General features: G+C 45.7%; 1 protein-coding gene across 4 annotated transcripts in view; it reads right to left on the bottom strand.

Annotated features, from left to right (window-relative positions):
* Positions 1–284: 284 nt before the first annotated feature.
* LOC147898568 (S-adenosyl-L-methionine-dependent methyltransferases superfamily protein) overlaps positions 285–19,932 on the bottom strand; it is a 36,072-nt gene continuing 16,424 nt past the window's right edge. For 2 of the 4 annotated variants that reach the window (XM_087379113.1, XM_087379114.1), the window contains exons 2-12: positions 18,462–18,647; positions 18,217–18,300; positions 12,396–12,474; positions 12,169–12,307; positions 11,922–11,991; positions 11,770–11,834; positions 10,894–10,972; positions 1,520–1,607; positions 1,350–1,414; positions 1,081–1,167; positions 285–742 (exon numbers count right to left, since the gene is read on the bottom strand). In XM_087379113.1, the coding sequence (XP_087235239.1) occupies positions 617–742; positions 1,081–1,167; positions 1,350–1,414; positions 1,520–1,607; positions 10,894–10,972; positions 11,770–11,834; positions 11,922–11,991; positions 12,169–12,307; positions 12,396–12,474; positions 18,217–18,300; positions 18,462–18,623 (1,044 nt within the window). In that variant the 5' untranslated portion in view covers positions 18,624–18,647 and the 3' untranslated portion in view covers positions 285–616. Of the gene's footprint in view, positions 743–1,080; positions 1,168–1,349; positions 1,415–1,519; positions 1,608–10,893; positions 10,973–11,769; positions 11,835–11,921; positions 11,992–12,168; positions 12,308–12,395; positions 12,475–18,216; positions 18,301–18,461; positions 18,686–19,932 lie in introns of all 4 variants that reach the window. The other 2 variants (XM_087379115.1, XM_087379112.1) reach the window with 2 other exon arrangements.

The raw sequence follows: 19,932 nt of genomic DNA, 5'->3' as shown, positions 1-19,932 counted from the left end.
ACCGCCAACCTTCCAACACTTTAAAATTGTCATCTAGAGAGTGATTTCATAAGTAGAAGGCCCTTTTTGCACATCTAACATCACACAATCACTTTGTTTCCAGAAAGCCCGCAAGTGCATGTTGACCTAAACTTAGATTGAACACTCTCAAATGTGACCAAAAAATATAAGTACTGTAAGCTCAACAAAAATACTAGGCACTTCGTCAATCGTGAAGTAAGACTTGGAGGTTTACTCTTTGTCCACATGAAATGATCAACATTGTTTCCAGGCAACCACTCAAGTACACAATGAGCAAACTCTGGATTGAACATTGAAACAGAATAAAAGTTCAGTATCTCAGCCTATTGTATAGGCAACTGGCCACAAAGTCAATTTTAATTTCTATATTTGTTATTTTATGCTGAGTTCGAAGTTTTAAAAAACCAGATACAGCATAAGCTGATGCATTGCTTAGGATATCCATTCCTTTATTTGCTGAATGTTTTCTGTATTCATTAATCCACAAAGTCAATATAAGAAATGCTTTATTAGCATTCAATTTGTGGCGCTTTGAAATAATAATTGAGAGACAGCTAAATTTGGGACAGATAGTGACATGATGAAAACCCCTCAATCATTCCTTAGACGAGCCTGGGTTTCCAAACACGTTTTGAATGTCTTCAAAAGAAACTGTTGCTGAACCTCTCCTCTTTGGGGTTTGTTGTGACGGATCTGGACACCATCCTGCCATGTAAATAACCTGAAAAGTACCAATAAATTTCAAGTACGCTGGCTGAGTACACAACAGAACCAATAGACTAGTGCAATAACCTGAGGTTTCATGATATGCATGCATAGTTACAGAGTACAAGGCTTCTCATAATGAAATCGATTGTCAAAGAAAAGTTATTAATATGTGCAATATAACATCCCAAACCGTTCATATATCACTAGTGAAGTTTGTTAAAATGATTTTGCAAAATATTACTGTTTTACTGAGGTTATGGGTCGTTTGAAAACATGTGTAATCCTACCAAATTGTACAAGCAAAATAAAGTTCACAAGAGCAGACTTCTGCTTTATTACAAAGCCACAAACCTGAAAGGTTGCAGAAATGCCATCCTTATCTGCAAACATTGCATCATATGCTGCAGCTGCTGCTATAGCTGTTTCTCTTCTCAGGAACTGTTAACAAATGACGATCAAGATCTGTTATTTGAGACAAAAAACTGACGTTTTTCAAAAATGAAGCAACATCAGTAGACCCATCGGTCTTCCGAAGACGTTAATAAACTTTCTTTCTTTCTTTCTTTCTTTCTTACTGAACAAGGTGACAAACAGCAAGCAACACAATTCATGCTACCCACCTTCATCCTTTCTGAAACAGCATTTCCTTCACCCATGCTCCGTAAATGATCAATCAATTCAATCGCTGCATATGACCAGAAGGGCACATCAATGCTTAAAGAATAATGACCATGATTGTTATTATATGTCTTTTTAGTCATAATGCAGATTTTCCAAGCAGAGACAGCACCACTAGGGTACCGCATGATGTATTTGTCAACATCCACTGTAGGAAGAGCAAATCCTGCCCCTGTTAGTAGGTTGCCAGCATCTCGCACCTGAAAATTCATTTCCATCCCCATCAACCAACAAAACAAGAGAAACAAATACTCATCATCACCAGCCCAACAAATCAGATCAACCTTCCAACAGCTTTTTTCTTATCTAAGGTGCCTTCTAGATGAGCAAAGGCAAGAACTTGATCCCATGGAGAGGGACTACAAGAACATGTTACTGTATGTATCCATAAAATGTTGAATTGAGTCTTCCTCTACACTGGATTTCAGTAGGATATAACTCATCATATTACCACCATCATCAGCGCTCATGGGTACAGCCATTGTAAATCTGTCCATACTAGGCAAAGAATGGGAAGAATATTGGATCCGGAGATAGAAAGGCTTGGAAGGTAATCCCCATCCTGGTGAGCTAGACAAATTTGCCAAAATTATACCTCTGAACTTTCAAGTTTAAACGTTCATCATTCTAGACCATATTTCAATTTGAACCTTCAAATATAAAATGAGATAAGACTACTATCCATGGAATTTAAAAGTCCATATAAAATGAAATGTAACAAATTAATATGCCATAGGAATGCCATAAATGATAATGGCATATGATTATGGACGATACAAAGAGTGGGGCCAACAGTCAAGACTAGGGAGAGAATGTGAAGTGGGGTTGTGGAGCCCATATGGGATGAGCTGTCCATTGGTTTCATCTCCTTCTCGAAGTGGCTTGGTAGACTGCCAAAACTACAGCTCCACCTTGCTGCTTGGCGTTTCTAAATGGTATAGGAGCCTGAAATCGGTGGGTTCGTCATAGGCACAACAATGGGAGTCAAGTGGGCATGTTGCAAATCGTGTTGCCCCTCTTATGTGATGGTGTTTGTCCTACGGACATGAAAATTGCATGACACGGTGTAGTTTGTCCTACATTGCATGACACGGTGTAGTTTGTCCTACATGCGCATTGGTAGCTGGTTGTGGAGCCCATATATGTCCCTTCGTTGTCTTCATCTCCTTTGAGTCCCCTTTTGGAGAAGCTTGGCAAATTGCTGTGACTGCACCATGTGTTCCAAGGTGCACAGCTGGGGCCCGAGTACCTCATGAAGCTTCTTGGAATTGGACCTCCATCATAGTCCAAAGATTAGACATTGAAGGTTAGTGTTAAATGAGTTCAGTGCTCCACCCTCTAGGCACTTGACATATCTTAGATTACTTCGTATGTAAGTCCCCCATATGAGAAGGCAATGAGCACTGGGATAGATTAGGGTGTCACTCTGCAACTCTTTGGCCGAGTATTGGACCTGGTTATGAGCCATATGGATCATGTTATGGGGCATACATGTACTAGCTGCACATGTGCATGCAGCACTGCCACATTGGCAACCAGCCGCTGACCACCTATCAGTCAGCCCAGTAGCAGGCCGGCCATGTGGCTGGTCAGCTTGGTGGTCATGCCTTGGTCAGCCTATATGGCCACTTTGTCCATTCAAGGGGCCCATAAAAGGCTTGAGGCAGCATCTTATGTGAGATCCTAGAAATGGGAAGTAATCACTCCATATTTAGCAATATTCTTGCTTTTTAGATTTCATCCAACAAAAATAAAAATGCAAGACTGATTTTTCAACTCTTAAAACTTTGCATCTACCTTTTTTCATATCCGCAATTGAAAACTTTGAAACAAGATTTCCTATTCGTGACCTCAAATCTTTCAAATCTATCTTAGTACAGATTGTGGTAAAATCAAATGTTTCGAGCAAGATTGGAGTACACTTCTCTTCTACATTCCAAGAGTTCAAAAACGTTATGACTGGTATAACTCGCAACCGAATCATTCAAAATCCAAACTAAATCTACTAGAACATCAGTCTCTCTCAACAAAACGGTCCCATACACAGACTAAGAGATGGGCTGTACTAGCCCTTTGATTAGGTTTTCCAAGTTTTTCAAAACATCCTCTAAACCAAGGCAAATCCTTGTTGGAGTTGAGCATCTCCTGATGTACCATGTGTAGATTGTGAGTGAGGGCCTTTGGTGTGGGTGTGCCCGCCCCTCATGAGGATAGAATAAGGTAGGGTTGGATGTATGATGTGGAAACGGAGCATCCTCGACTTGTCGACGAAACATTCGAATTGAAGCCTCTGGATGGAAACTGGGCATGACTATATGCCAGGGTCCTGCGGTGGATCCAGCCATCCCTGGAGCAGGTTTGACTATTTGGAGGCTGAGCCAAGGCCTTGCACATGTGCTAGGAGAGGGGTTGCCTAGTGCAGACCTGCACGGGCATGTCTGGCACATATCAGGGCTTATTGGCAGACCGCCTTGGAGTCCAGCTGGCTGTGGGTGTCACTAGGAGGGATGTGGGCCACCCCTTAGGGCAGCAGACCAAACCTGACTGGTCAAGTTACCAGGACCCAGCAGGCGGGTGGTATGGAGGGGTGGACCGGCCTGCTGGCGGGTGGTATGGAGGGGTTGGCCACCTAGGCTGCTTGGTCAGCCCCTTTATGGCAGATGGGTCGACCCATTTCCAGTAGCCGAACTAGACGGGGGTGAGGCTATATATAAACCCCCCCTCTCATTGTTGATTTCATCTCATTTCAGTAGAGCTTTTGCCCAACAGTGAGGGCTTTTCCCTGGGATCCCGTGCAGTCTCTCTCTCTTTCCAGTTTTGCAGTTTAGCTCATGTGTGTGTGCTCTCTCTTTTTCTGTTCAGTTTCCACTGCACTCTCACATGGTATCAGAGCCAAATGTTTGCTAGAGACTTGAGACGTAGAGGGAGCTTGGAGCTAGCATACTGCGAGTGTTCGGAGGTGTCTGAAGAGGAGGTGTGGACTGTTCGGGTGTCAAGGAAGGTGCGTAGTGTTTGAAGGGTGTTTTCAGATCGGAAAGGAGGTCTTTTCGAGGGACGGGACAGCGAAGGTGTGAAGGTACCTTATGCCCCAAGCCTCTTCATTACCTTCTCCAGCCCTCTCCTCTCTTTCTCCGTCAATCCCCTTCTCTATCCTCTTTCCCATCCACCCTCTCTTCTCAGTTCGACTCTGATATTGTATTTGTCTCCTAGGCCCCTGAGGCCTCTCAAAGACAGTAATACATCTTTATTTCTTCTTTCTTTGTTCTGCCTTACTCTCAGCCCCCCCCCTAGCAGCCCCTCTACGCAGCCCCCATCACTGCCTCTCCGCTCCCCCCTTGCTGCTCGCAACACAGCCCTCCCTGCCCACCCTGCCATCTGCTCCCCCTTCACTGTCCCTTGCTGCCCGCAGTGTAGCCCGCCCTGCCTGCACGGCCATCTACCCGGCCCGCTCCCCCTCGCCGCCCCTTGTGCCCACGGCGTAGCCCACCCAGCCCACACTGCCATTTGATTGGCCCACGAGCTGCCCAGCCTGCTGTCCCGCCACCCTGCTCCCCCTTGCTGCACTGAGGACTGCACTGCATACCCCCCGCCTCTGCTGGTTGCTGCTACATGGCCCCACACGGGGCTGTTTCACCCCCCTCTGCTCCAACCCGCCCCCCCCTGCTGCAATGCCTTCCCTCCAGGTCCCTACGAGCGGTCGCTGTCAAGCTTATGCGCCCCCTGCAAGCAAAAAAAAAACAAACAACAAATCAGAAGCATTCTAGATGGGGAAAGGAGAGAAAGAGAAGGACAAGGAGGAGATGCACAAGAAAGAGGACAAAAATCAAAACCAAAGGCAGCTGAATCTCGAAGATGTCAACAAATGCTTCAACCGTAGAGGACTTGGCATGGGAAGCATAGTGGTACATAAGGGCTCTACATCAGCAGGGACTGCCTCATCCACATCTCCATCAGGGACCTTGACCTCGACCACTTCTCCTGCTAGTACACTCGACACCACTAGACTCATCACCTATGTCATCATCACCAGGGATGACATACCAAGACCACAGTATTCCTTGGCATTCCTCTCCCCTCTCTGTCTCAGCCAGCCGCCCTTCCAGCCCCAGCTGGAATTACCTCACCACTGCTTCAGACATCTCCACAGCCCGCTCAGCTTAATCATTCACCGCCTACTGTTCAGCCCCATCCCCTTACATTTGTACCAGGTTTCAAATCCCACGAGGACCCGACTTCCCAGGAGCTGTCATGCCACATACTTGGGAGTCCCTCTTGATGGAGGTGCACAGCATACAAGCACGTGAGGTGGAGCTGAGTCAATTCGCACAGGAGCAGGCCCGCTTCACCTAGGAGCATGTTCGTATTATACAAGAGCAGGCTAGCCTTACACAGGAGCTCAGACATGACGTCCTACAGCTTCGGAAGGAGGTGAACGCTTTACAGACAGCCCCGGGGAGTACACCAACGGTAGAGACCCAAATAGCCACCATTGCAGTTGGTGATCGAGGAGACATCCAGATGGTGGATGTGAAAAAATGGGGACCGGCAAAGACAACCAGCTCAGCCACTATCTTAGAGCAACAGCACAAGGCCAATAAGGTTCTCAATATCAAGGTTCGTGAGATTCCTCATACAGTTGCTACATCTATGGACGATGCGACTACTTTTGTGGCTACCACCCTAGGGGTCACAAAGCACGCAATCTAGGGGACCTGGCGCGTGGGGAGAGACCCCAACCGAGAGTACCCCTTGTCATACGCTTCTGTGACACTCATGTCCGACTAGCAGCATTGCGTTGTAGATCAGCCTTACAAGACCACACATTGATTTCCATGGATGAGAACCTGACACCCTTACAGTTGAGGAGAGACGCATCTTGATGCAGCAACGGGACATGGCCCACAAGAAGGGGGACTGTGCAGTAGTACAGGACGACTCCTCCTTACCGACTCCTTTGAAACTGCCGTCATAGCTTATGGTCAAGGCCAAGGAACTTCTCGGAGTCCTACAAGGACGAGACAATCTTCTAGCAGAGACACACCAAAGTCCAGAGCACCCACTACCAATGGTTAGCGTACGAGGGTTAGGAGGGGTAGCGACGATACAGATCATCTCTTTTTGGGATGGTCTCTGTAGAGAGGAGGGACATACATTCCAAATTCCTTTGGATTCAGATCCGACGTGTGGCCAGTTCGAAACCTATTCGTGGTGGTATGTTGCTTTCCATGTGAGACATCCCACTTTGCTCAAGACATCCATGAGGAGACGAGGCGTCACCATATGCAGCCCTTCCTCCAGACAAGGATTTTTCGAGGCGTGGAGAGGTCCTCATCGGGGTCTTCAACACAAGGACAATGTACATCAAGTACCGCTTTGTGACTTCCGAAACGATGCTATCTTACCTGTCGGATATCAACCTAGACGATGCGAGTATGATGCGAGTCTCCACTGATAGGCGGGCCCCGATCACATCGTATGGACATGCACTATTAGATATGGGTAGGATACATAATCTTATTATTTACAATGGTCTCAGTTGGTGGCCCTCTTCAAGTGGTTTCTCCGATTTTCCACATGGAGGTGGCTCCGGCATAGTCGATTACATCATGGGATCCCATGCCCTCACATCTCGTATCACTAACTTCTCTGTTGCACCACCTCCTCCAAGGCAGACCACACTTGCCTCTTCTTTAGCATCCCTACACCTCGTCTCACAATACTACCCGCTCCACCGATCACTCACACCACCTACCATGACATAACACTTTGACTGCAATCTCTCACCTAAGTATTATGCCCGCCTATACACACTCTCACATACATCGATCACATACCACTATTAGGACCACGCCACTCTAATCACTCGCTCAGTTAAGAGGCTACCCTTCACGCCTTCCCCTACACCACTCACTCCACCCACCCCCACCTCATGGTTCTGTCCCTTGCAATAGCTGGTAAGCTGGTACAATGATGAGTGCAAGACTCTTCGACCATCAACTTAGATTCAAGACCAAGCATAGCCTTCCAAGCTAACCAAAGATGACATGTGAGTATCGCCATTGGTACGCCGAAAGAAGCAGGCTTTTGTCCGCCAAAACGAGGAGTTAATAAACATTTTGTTTAGCAACAACTCCAAGGACTCTTGGCGCAACTTCCTTGAGCAACGATCCCCATCACCCCTCATAGACACTCAAATTTGGCACACCTACGCACGCACACTATATGACATCCCACACCAGCCCACTCCCGACCTCTCGCACTCACCTCGTTCTACCATCTTTTCACCAAGGGTGGTGTCAAGAACGCAATATTGAAGCTTTATAATGGCTAGCCAAAGGATCATGAGGGGTTATGCATTGAGTTCATTGCATACGCGGATAGAGGAGATCATGAGCACTATTGGGGTCAAACAAAATGTGCCCATTCTCACCACCTCTATTGGCCACTACATAGACGAGAGCTAGAGACATTTATGGAGACGTTGGATGCTCTCACAATGGTTCCTTGATGTATGCAAATGACGTTGAGTTATTATCCTCTTTTGCAGTGGGCCTAGATGCATTACACTCGTTCTGTGAGTCACATGATTTGAAGGTCAACCTTGGATAGTGGATCAAGGTCAAGATCTTTAACACATTGCAAGCAGCTATGCATAGAGAACAGTTCACTTTTCGCGGATCACCCGGTGAGATTGTTTCATCATACACTTATCTAGGGATTCTCCTTTCTGACCCTTAATTTACGATGAGACCAGCAATGCAGACCCGTTTGAGAAAAGAATATGCTCCATTAGCCAGGTTGGGAGAGACGTGCTTCCACTCACACTTTCAAGACCCTCGGTCCAAGGCTCTTTTTTTCAACTCCTTGGTCCGGCCAACAAGTATGTATGGTAGCCCTTGTTGGGGACCGGATCTCTCAGATGCAGAGTGGGCTCAGGTAGAGCATCTCCAAGTTCTCATGCTATCGTCGATGATACATAATAAGCCGTGAGTTCCCCACCAGATCAGTTAGATTGAGTTTGAGTCATCTTAGTTGCAGCTTCATGTGGCATTTCAGGTCATCATATATATGTACCGTGTCAAAGGATACCGTGACTACACTTCAAGGGGACGTAGACTACCATGGCTAACACTATCCTCTTCTACCCGAGCAGCTAAGAGTGACCAGAGATCTGATATGCCCACACATATCGCTTCCTTTCTTACCCAACTTAGCCACCTTCATCCATGAGGCAATTAGGTACCGAGAGTGCTTACTCAGATCACAAAGACAGGGAGGACACACAGGCAGACTCTCTCAGAGTATGATTACATAATTCTTCCAACTAGACCACACAGTTTACCACACCACAGACAGTCGGTGAGATAGAGATCCAGAGCCAGCGACACACCACACTCAACAAAGGACGGACGCCCAGATCATGCTTGGAGACATCCCTTCCATGTTCAAGACGAGGGCACGACCGACAAGGGTTACTGTGGCCCTTGTCAGACGCAGAGCCACCCCCAAGAGGACACACCGGACTCCACAGATAGCGGCTAGCATTCCATCTCTCACCTTATACCATCATAGCCCACACCACTTGGTCCACCATGACCTCTCTTCTGGGGAGGCTCCAGTATTTGTTGTACCGGACAAAACTTGGCATTGGATTTGATGTGACATGGTGATGATGATGATGATGATAGTCACATAGACCCATTGATGTTCCGAAGACTCTAATAAGCTTACTTTCTTTCTCACTTCAACATGGCTGAGATGGCGGAGAGCAAGGTGAAAATTCTCGTATTACTCAGACCCTCAATTGGATGGGCTCAATTACGGTATATGGCAGGTCATGATGGAGTATTACAGTCTTATGATTTAGCAGACTTCCTATTGGTGGGAGTTGTCAAGCATGATCCCCTTGAAGCAAATATAGGGATCTTGAAGTAGGAGTCCAAGACCATCTCTCAACTCTAGGACCGAGTCAATGCGAGGGTACGGTCTTTCATTTTCCTAATTGTACTCCTGAAGTAATTGATCGTGTAAAGCACATGATGGTGGCCAAAAGTATGTGGGAGCACTTGGCGTCCGTGTACAACAGAACCTCTCCATGAAGAGGGTTGCTTTGGAAGTTCCAATGAGGTTGTTGGATCCCGCGAAGTCTTCATCGATGCAGCAGCATATCAACAAGCTCCAGGATCTTCAGCAAGAGATTCTCCAGGAAAAAAAGGAGATATCATCTGAGGACATGGCCATACCCAGGGCAGTAGCAGCTAAGCATAAGAGGAGTAAGATGACAGATGCAAAAGGAGAAGCACTAAAGACTTCACATACTCGTAACAGTTGAGGTCAGAAAGGTCACTATTGGCGGCATTGTCCAGTGAGAGCACTGGTAAGCGGTCAAAGAAGACACGTAACCGTTGTGGCCACAAAGGTCGCTAATTAGAGGGCATTTTCTCCATCTCAGTGTGGATGGCTTCATCCAGGCACTGGAGTACCTACGGATGCATGGAAAAAATCACCTTTTCCATGCAGTACGGATCACCATGGGCCAGCTCAAACTTCCTGCCACAAGTTTCAAATTGACGCAAGACTTGCGATTGCAGCCACACGATATCGTAGAGATACAAGGCTCTGTGCTCTTTGTGACACTCAAGAAGTGGAGATGTAGAAGCGTGATGCCCTAGATAATATGAGATCCAAGGGAGATGTCACTATCTTTTCACCCATGGATAGACAGACATGGACAAAGTAATGGATTACCCAGACCAGAGATTTTGCTGTACTATTCATACATGAGGTTACCCGTTTGAGGTCCGCACTCATGAGACCTATCGTGGACCCGGCACCACACAACAAGAGATCATAGATTCTTCATAGGAGAAGGGAGACGTCATGATCATGACCCAGACTTCCAAACAAGCCAGGTCAGGTCAGACACAAGTCTAAGGAGCATCCACGCCATTCAGGGTGTTGTCCTTGCAGCATGTGCCTCATGCCACCTATGAGTACACACAATAGTGGAGAGTGGTGGATGCCAGTAGCAACTCTCTCTATGTTGTACTTAGGACTTATTACTATCATTCTGCATTTTTTGCATTTTGCATTGGTGTAGATGCTCGTTTAGTAGCTCCACCACCACAGCTTGTTTGTACCAGGTTTTTCACAATCTCATAGACCCATTGGTCTTCCGAAGCCTTTAATAAACTTTCTTTCTTTCTTTCTTTCTCACAAATTTCACAAGTAAATGCCGAGATCCTACACTTGTAAAATAAAATAAGCTATTCTATTGCCTCTTACAAACTACTTTAAACACTCCTCTACTTTCCTCACAATGTTCACGTAAACAAACTCCAAAGGAGTCTCCAAACCTCTTTCATGGTAAGCTCAAATAATGAAGATATTACCCAAAAGTATTGAACTTTGAAAAGATATGACAAGGGCAATGCATTTGATCCTATAAAAGGTTTGTCTAAAAAGCAACCAAGCCTAAAAACTTACTTCGACCAAAGGTGACACCCGAGGACTTATACCACCTTCTCGTTCCAATTGAGCTACCGTGCAAGCAATTCTAAGCTCCCTGTAATCACCACGACATGAAAATTCTTCTAAGTAAAAAATTGGAATAAATACAAATCAATGATTGATGCTTCAAGCCTTAAGATATCTTTGAATGGCCGATGAATGTAAAAAAATAAATCAAAGCAGTACTGTCCCGATTACCGGCATAAACCACATCAGACAATAAAATATATGGCATTATCATACAAACGAGTGATTGTTACAAATCAACAAAACTTAAAGCATATTCACATCTCTAGCGCCTAGATCAAAGAATAAGAAGATTTAAAGGAAGGTCATAATAAACTATCCATAATCTTCCTAGCTCCTTGAGCAGACCCTGGTATCTCTTTCTGCAGATCTGCGCAGCATGGCATTGACCAAAAAATTAGGCGTAGGCATCTCTGAACTAACTCCTCCATGCCCTAGAGAGTGGCTTCTCTAAAAAGTGCTTTCTCATGCCTGAATTGGCATTGTGTGCATGCCCTCAGCAACGACTTCTCGCAAATATCTCTCTTTAGAAATCATCATGCATAGATTTGAATCTCAGTGTTAGAATAGGTAATGTATATTATTCTTCGATTGGTGCTTCTAATGAATCTGTTCAGAATTTTAGTACCGAGCCCCACAATTATGGCAAAAATCTATAGGGAACTTGCAGATAAAGTCATTTCACACAATGTTGGAACTCCCCTTGCAGACATTGTAAATTCACAATTTAAAAACCTGATAACAGACATTTACGCTTAAAATAGGTTTTCTGTTGATATTTGTTAAAATTCAACACACGTGTGCTTTGAAGTCATAGGCACTCACTTTAAAGTGTCCCCTCCCAACATAGCTGCCAAAAACAATCCGTCAGGTTTAAGTGCCATCCTGCACTGCCAGGTACATGCCATACTTAATATTATGCGTTGGCCTAAATGACAGCAATACAAGAACTCCTATATCTGGGTTTCATGTCAAACCTGTGTCATGCAACCAGGAAGATCATTGATCCAATGGAGGCCCAGAGAACTAATAACCAGATCAAGAGACCTGCACAATGAACTCATAATGTCTTAAAGGATAAAATAAGCTTTTGTTTGAGAAAATACAAAGAAATACAAGAGAACGAGTATCAAAGGAAAGAACATAGGTTAAACTCCATCAGAAAACAATGCAATTCTACTTAGCATAATAATTTCTTGTAAATTATTGTCACACCCAGCTTACCCTTCCTTGAAGGGCAGATACTCCTCATCACCAACTACATACAAGTTCTCTAGATTGGAGCTTGAAGCTGCTTCTGTTCGCATAGATTTCTTGATCATGTCATGAGATATGTCCATGGTTATCAGCCTCTCAACTCCACCTTCAATACGGCAAAGCTATCATTTACTAAGTGCAAGTCTGTGAGGGAAGTCTCAGACATGCCAAAGCAATAAAAAATATGAACTCACCACGACCTTTAAGCAGCTTTTTTGTATGCACCACAGCACCCCCCATGTTCAATGCAGTGTGAAAAGTCCTTTTACAATCCTGTATTCACAACAGGTACTCCCGCATTTGACATCAGAAAGGAAACCATGCAAAAGAGGCAGCAGTGTCTATAATAAAGGAGACGAGATAAGCAGCCAGAGCAAAAACATATCACCAGACCATCATAAAAATAGAAAGATAAACTGAGAAAGACACTTTGATTTACCTGACAAAGAGCAAAGCTGCTGCTGTTAGAGCAAATATTCAATATTACATGATAGTTCAGAAGAACAAGCACGATAGGAGTTGCATGATTGCTAGTTCCATAGACACAAGTCACACAACTCAATACTTTTCCATAAGACAATTAATTCAGAGCAGCAAATCAGAATACACCAATTTCTTCATAAATTTTTTGCCACAGTACGAGCTACTAATCAGACTAGAGATAAGGTACAAACATAGCTCACTGATCTTTCAAAACTGCAATGTAGGGATGCTCCTCCAAACTCTTGCACAACTCCTGCGAGACTACCATTTGAACGTGGTCCCAAACTAGCTCATGGGCCACAAGGCAAGCTGGAGTCACCCTCTTTGCTGAAAGAGCTGGCTGTAGAAAACCGTGGTCAGCTCTAGTATCTCCTGTGGATCAGTGTGCATAATGCCCTGCAGATCCCGTAATCGTTGTAACTGCGTGCCTGTCGACCGAGATCCAATGGTCTAGAAGAACTGCTTCGTCATCACATCCCCCTGCTATATCCAACGGGCCCAGGTGAAGTGGGTAGGAGAACTCAGCCCACCAGTACCTCCGTGTCTTGGAGCTCAAGGCACGCGCTCTCATGTCTTGTCACTAAGCCACTGGGATCCTAGGTCCCACTCCCTGAGCCTCTCTATGGAGGCGACGTCTCGTCGCAATGCACGCTCGTGCTCCTGAAGAGCCCTCCTCCGTCTAAGGGCACGAGACTGCAGCTCCTCACTGCTCCTCTGAATCGCATCTGCCAACCACAAAGCCCAGCCCTCGCAAGGTGCTGACTCTGGCTGCTGCCAAATCTCTGCCATAACTTGCTGAATCTCCTCATCCTACAGGAGGTCCTCTGGAATGCGGACCTCCTTTTGGGGAACACTCCGGCAGAGTTCTCAAGTAGAATACTACTGGAGAGTGGTCTGACATCATGGTGCCTGCTAGAATCCCTGTAGAGCCGCCTTTGTGGAGTGCCCAGTCCCCAACATTAAAAGCGATCTAGCCTCTCAAGCAATCCACCATGTCTCCTATGGCCGAATAAGAGGAGGAGGCTGCCAAGTATCCTACTGAACTTTGGCTCTCGCCATGGGTCTCTGCCATTGATCGTGAAGATGAACTGTTCCCATGTGCTCGAGGCAAAGGGTAAGAGTCTGAAATATCTAGATAGTTCCAAGGCCCCAATCTCCAAAAGTCCCGCGGTAGAGGGCACCCAAACTAGAGTTTGGAAGCTGTTAACCGAGAGGACGAGCCCCTTCGCTATGGATCCCACCCTGAATGGAGGGAGGGGACAAGATGCTGAGACGAGGAAACGGAAGGGGATGTTGTGTTACCCTTGCCTAATGGCAGGGGAGGCGAAGGGGGGGGGGGCGGAGGAAGGGGGCCGGGTGGTGAGGATGATTATAACAAGAGGGGCGAGGGGGGGAGGAGGGGGTGGGGGGAGCTCGGGAGGAGGGGAAGGCAGAGAGATCCAGGGGGGGGAGGGGGACGGGGAGGAATAGGGGCGATAGGACCACCCTGCTGATCAGGCTCAGCGAGGCTCTGGATCCCCTCCTCAACCGCTGCGGAACTAACCTTCGCAGCTTCTGCCATCGCAACGTCATGAACTCCTGAGGCTCGCTGCTGACGCATGGGTGATTGCAGTTGCTAGACCTCAATTATGGGAGGATCGTCTAGCTGGATAGTGGCCCTTGCCGCGGGGGGGGGGGGGGGGGGGGGGGGGGCAACCAAGGACTCTTGCAGTTGCTCCTCCACGGGTATCTCTTGAACCGCTCTCTCTCTCTCTCTCTCTCTCTCTCTCCCCCCCCCCTGCATCTAGCCCGTTGCCTACGGTGCTTTCGAGCCAGTTTGCTTGGTTTCTTTTTCTTTTTTACCTGGGTCCATTCTCGCTTTGAAGGTGCCACCCAGGGGGTCTGAGACTCCTGTTGCTCCTGTTCGAGGGGGTGCTAGGTCCTGGCCTGCTGACTCTGCTTGCCCTGCGGGGTTTTGGGGGGGGGGGGGAGAGGGGGGCTCGGCCCTGGCCACAAGGGCAGTCTCTAGCTAAATGATCCATCTGCCTACAACGAAGACACTGGCTTGGTAACCCAGAAATCTCCACTCTTTAAAGAAGTGTACCCCCCTCAAGGGTCTCGAGGAGGATCAACTCTGGGAGGGACTCTGGGCTCTCAACCACCAGTATAATCCTGGGGACTCCGTCATCTGCTGCCACTGATGTTGCCGAATCTTGTGGAGACTCCAGCACCATGCCAAACGCTCATGCACAGCAGGGACTGGCTACTATGACATCCCCACAAACGCCATCAGCACCCAACAGTGAGTGTAGAACATATTATAAACATATGCTCTCACACATAAATATCCACACAACACAAGCACATACTTGAGAATCCATTTATACAACTAATCTTCTGTCAACACTCCAGAGGCGAAGGGCGAACTCAGCCATGACAACGGCTAGTACTAACGGAGAAGGCTAACTGCAGTGCGCAAGGACACATCTTTGAAAGGTATGCTCTTTCGGAGTGAGAATTCAAACAAAAAGAAGAGTAGAAATGCCTCGTGACCACAGCTTTTTGTTCAATCGACTTTGAAAAACAATGTAAGCAGGAACTTGTCGTGACGAAAACTCTAGATCAGTCTAGAATGCTAGAAGATAATTTCTTTTAGCATTGAGAGTGTGGCACACATGCGGAACAGCACAAAGACATCTATGGGCTCAAAGGTCAAAGAGTAGATCCCCAATATAAAGATGATCTTGACTAAAGCTTGCTAATATGAGAGCATAGAATAAAATCCGTTCTGTGGGGGTTGTGAAAATCTAATGCTTCCCTGCATAAAAGATTCATGCAAGCACAAGGTGACCTTTGATAAAGCCCTCTGGAACGGCCAGCCAATCATCCAATATGTAGATAGGCATTACATTTACTGCAACACAATAAACAACCTTTTCTAGATGAGTAGGAAACTTGCTCAAATATACATGCAGCATGTAAAGTCAAACTGCAGGCTACCCCCCCCCCCCCCCAAAAAAAAAGGCGAACAAGAATCCAAAAGAAACATTCTGCCAAGTAAAACTTGACAAGATGAACGAGCTTTCAAAATGAAGCATAATAGAGAGAACTATGTCTGATGGTTGCAAGCCTCCTGCCGCAGTGATTTGGCATAAGTAAATTTCGCAAAAGGATTGTGCCCCCTCTGCATGCAACACCTCCAAAAGGACCTTTGCAACATGAATTGACTTTCAACATAACTCAAAGTGTAAAAACTTCTTCCAATCATCACCAACAAGCATATGAAGTCACTAATTCTGTTGCCAAAGGGTTTAAATGTCATAAATGACGCTACAAAGGCTTCTTTACATATGCTAATTACCAACACTCAACAATTACTGCTCGACAAGCTCAATGATTATTTCTCCTTTATAATACTAAAGTATTGACACAACATCCCACTCGTGATGACAAAAAGCGTGGGCAGAGGCCCAAAAGCGACCTTGCAAATGCCAGTAGTCCATCCTTGTACCATTACCGGGAAGGCGGGAGAGCATCTTCTTATTCATTCGGATTGATGATGGGCATTATTCTACTGCTAAATGCTTTCATTTCACTTATCTCCTAAGAGTTTTTTTCTCCTTTCAAGATATTCCATCCAGCCTTATTTTTTCTCACTCGGCTAGACTAACAAGACCACTCATCAATCTCAATTGGCAAGACCAACAACACTATGCCAACTAGCAATAGTTATAAATGACCTGATAAATCAAACGAAAAATGGCCTTCCTTAGGCTTCAAAAGCAGACTTGAAACATTGCCATCAACTAGACCTAGCTTTCAACTAACAAGCTTGATGGCAGCAATTGCAGGTCCAACAGGTAGACCAAGATGAAGCTAAAGTGTCAATTACTTCGAAGCCAAGCTACTAACTAGTAAGCTGGCTGCCCCTTTTCCTATGCTTTACATCTGTGATTGCTGGCTGCCCTTTTTCACATGCTTTATATCTGTGATTGCAAATCTAACATCACAACCATCAATGGTATTGAAGTTTGTAACTTTATATGTGAATGAATGCATGTATATGAGGAGGGGAACACGCATATACACAGACATGCATCACAGATTTATACAATAGCCTCACAAACATCATTTTAGTGCATAACTTACATACTTAAGTAGACATCAAAACCCCCCACATAGTGTTAGAAATGACCCAACAGAGGGTACGCACAACAGAAGACTTATAGTAATGCCTAGGAGCTCACACAGTGTGCGTGTGGGGTGTGGAATCACAAACTTCTTTACTTAATGTGTGTCACATAGATTAGATGTGCAAACTCATCAATAGACAATGAACCAGCCAGATAGAGAAACCGTCAAAATAATATATTTCCGTCCAAAGCTATGGACACAATACAAAATAGATAGATCCAGAGTCCCACCAATGGTGAGGTCCTCTGATCTTACCACAAGGTCCTTCTCCTATCTGCTGGCTATCTCTAGACTTGAGTCCGCGTGCTCCACCTCGAGCTTCTATAGACTTTCCGTCTAGATCCCTTCCACCTTGCTGTCTTTGCACCAGCCTAGGTGGGCAGCACTCTGAGCCAGGTCTGCAGCTCTACAGCTCTCTTGTCTCCTTTTGGATAGAGGCCTACAAGTGGCTGATCTGCTGCTCCTTCTGCTCCCTGAACTGCTGCTCCAAGTGATGAGAAGTGAGGCCTCAAGGACCTCCTTTTATAGGGCCCCAAGGGCTGGCAAAAATACCGACCAGCCTGCAGCAAACTGGCCGACCAGACTGGCCAACCAGTCTGTGGCTGGTCCAGCCCTATAAGGGCTCACAACCCGGGGCTTTTGGCCCCACACTTCTAGGGCCTTTGGCCCTCCAATCTAGGCAAGGGCCCAGCCCTATATAACCCTGCCTGGCCAACCTATGTGGGCTATAAATATGCCCCCCAGGGTCAGTCCCTTGCAGCCCTCCTTGCTGCTGCTTCTGGACACCTGGGTGCCCACTCTCCAGCCCTAAACCAGGGCCTCCAAACAGGCCCAAAACCTGCTCCACATCTGCGCTTATCCATCCTGCACATCCTGCCATCATTGCGCCTCTGTCAGGCCCTTCTACAGCAGTGTACAGAACCGTACACCCTGCAGATGTCAGCGCCATTTGATCGCCTTCTATTCTGGGTCCCTTGTGCTGGCTACTGCTTCGCCTTTTGCTGCTGCAGATCCATCCTAGCTCTGGGTACTTTCCATGGTCTTTGATGTGAGGTGCTGCCCATGTGGCAGCCCCCTCTCTTTCTTCTCTCTTGGACACATCCTGCCCCAAGCCTCCCTCCCCCACGCTCTCCTCATTCAGGGGCTTACAGATGCGGAGGTGACCTTTCCAACACATAGTATCCTAGCATTATTGTGCCATGCTAGCTTATGATGATCAGACGCAGAAAATTGAGATATAAAAATTTCGGATGTATTTTTCCTTCATCCAAGTAGGGTGGGAGAAGATATAGATTTGTTTCAATTGTAACAACCTCAGATGGAATGATAAAATAGCCATAAAAAACATGCATAGTTCACCTCTAAACGGTCCAGAAGATTCTCTGTAACAGCATCAAGAAGAGGATCATGTGAACCCATAAGCCATGCTGCTCTGTCCCTCTGTTTCACAATGCATGAAACTTTCAGCTGATGAGTCAACATCATGCAATCATGCAACACTCACCATTGTTGCTACACCAGTAGCAGAGACAAACAAATATATCAACAAGATGTTCAATGCTATGGTAAAAGAGTGTATGATCACAAAGAAATATACTTTCCTGCTTCCTTTTGTAAGCCCGATCAAAGACATCCATCTGCTCCCTAGATGGATTTGACCCTTTCCCATGGAAAGTAGAGAGCTTTGCAATCGTAATCCAAAGGGCTTTCTTTTGGGACATAAAAGCATCAGCAAAGCTCAACGCACAAGATCTTCGAAATGCCATTGCTATCTACCTCCAAGGGTCAAACTGCAAGATGGCCAATTGAAGTCCTTTGACCATGTAAACTGCAAGATGACCAATTAAAGTACTTTGACCATATAAACTGACTTATAAACAGTAAGAACAACTACATTATTACAAAGACAGATATGTTGTGTTTTTAGAGGATGAGTTTGGGGATGTTCCTGGATTCATCTACACACACACACACACACACACACAAAAACTATATATATATATATATATGTATGTATGTATCTATGTATGTTATCATTCAAAATTTATTTCCTTTCATGTTATGGATGAGGAGGACTGCCAGTCTTCGTTTTACTAGGCGGAATATCTTCTGTTTGTTTATTGGTTGTTGCTCACTGGTTTTCTAAGCTATTCATTTATTAGAATATAGCTGCAACATTATGTTGAAGAAACTTTCTACGGCAATATGTTTAATAATTAAGTTTCTACATACAATTCCTGCAAAGTTGCAATCATGCTTGTCAGTGTGTCCATAATGTATTCTTTGTCATGCAAGTCATGTCCTGGCCCCTGGGTGTCACTCATTTTCTTGTTATCATTTTTTGCTATAAAGCTTATAACAAATTAAGATTTTTGTTGTTCTGAAGAAATAAATAACACACACACACACACACACATATATATTCTGTAAAAGCAAGTACATCATTTTCACCAAGTTAGTAGAGCTTAGCACAATTCGGTATAAAAGGGTGTTATCACAAAGAGGACAAAAACGGGCACATTAGGAAGGGTCTACATAAGTCAACCCTCTAGTGCACCTTTCCACCCTCCCTCAAGCTCTCTTGCTCCCTACTTCAGCGTCTGCCTCTCTCTCTCTCTCTCTCTCTCTCTCTCTCTCTCTCTCTCACAGACAGTTAGCTCTAAAAGCCTGGCGTTACACTCTAATTGCTGGTCATTTGTATCACCAAGGAGCTGAGGGCGTATTGCGTAGATGGGTTTTACCACATGAACGAGAAGTGGTCCTCACAGAGGCTCACACCAGGCCTGATGGTGGTCATATTGGTGGAGATTTAACAGCTCGGAAGGTACTCCAAACCGGGCTATGGTGGGAAACCTTATTTAAAGAGGCTTATGCTCGATGTGTTAGGTGTGATGTATGCCAGCAGCCAATTGCTTCCTAAAGATCATATGCCTCTTTAACCAAGTCAGCCTTGGGAAGCTTTTCAAAAACGGGGATTGGATTTCATGGGTCCATCCAAGACTGCTCAATACACACAGAACAAATATGTATTGGCAGCCACAAATTATGCCACCAAGTGGTTTAAGGCCAAAGCAA

The sequence above is a fragment of the Dipteris shenzhenensis genome, chromosome 9 (genome assembly GCF_047967505.1).
Source record: "Dipteris shenzhenensis isolate YYH24624 ecotype China chromosome 9, Dip_SZ_1.0, whole genome shotgun sequence".
In the NCBI taxonomy this organism is placed as follows: Eukaryota; Viridiplantae; Streptophyta; class Polypodiopsida; order Gleicheniales; family Dipteridaceae; genus Dipteris; species Dipteris shenzhenensis.
The sequence above is the reverse complement of the archived record's forward strand: the minus strand, read 5'-3'. Positions and strand labels throughout refer to the sequence as shown.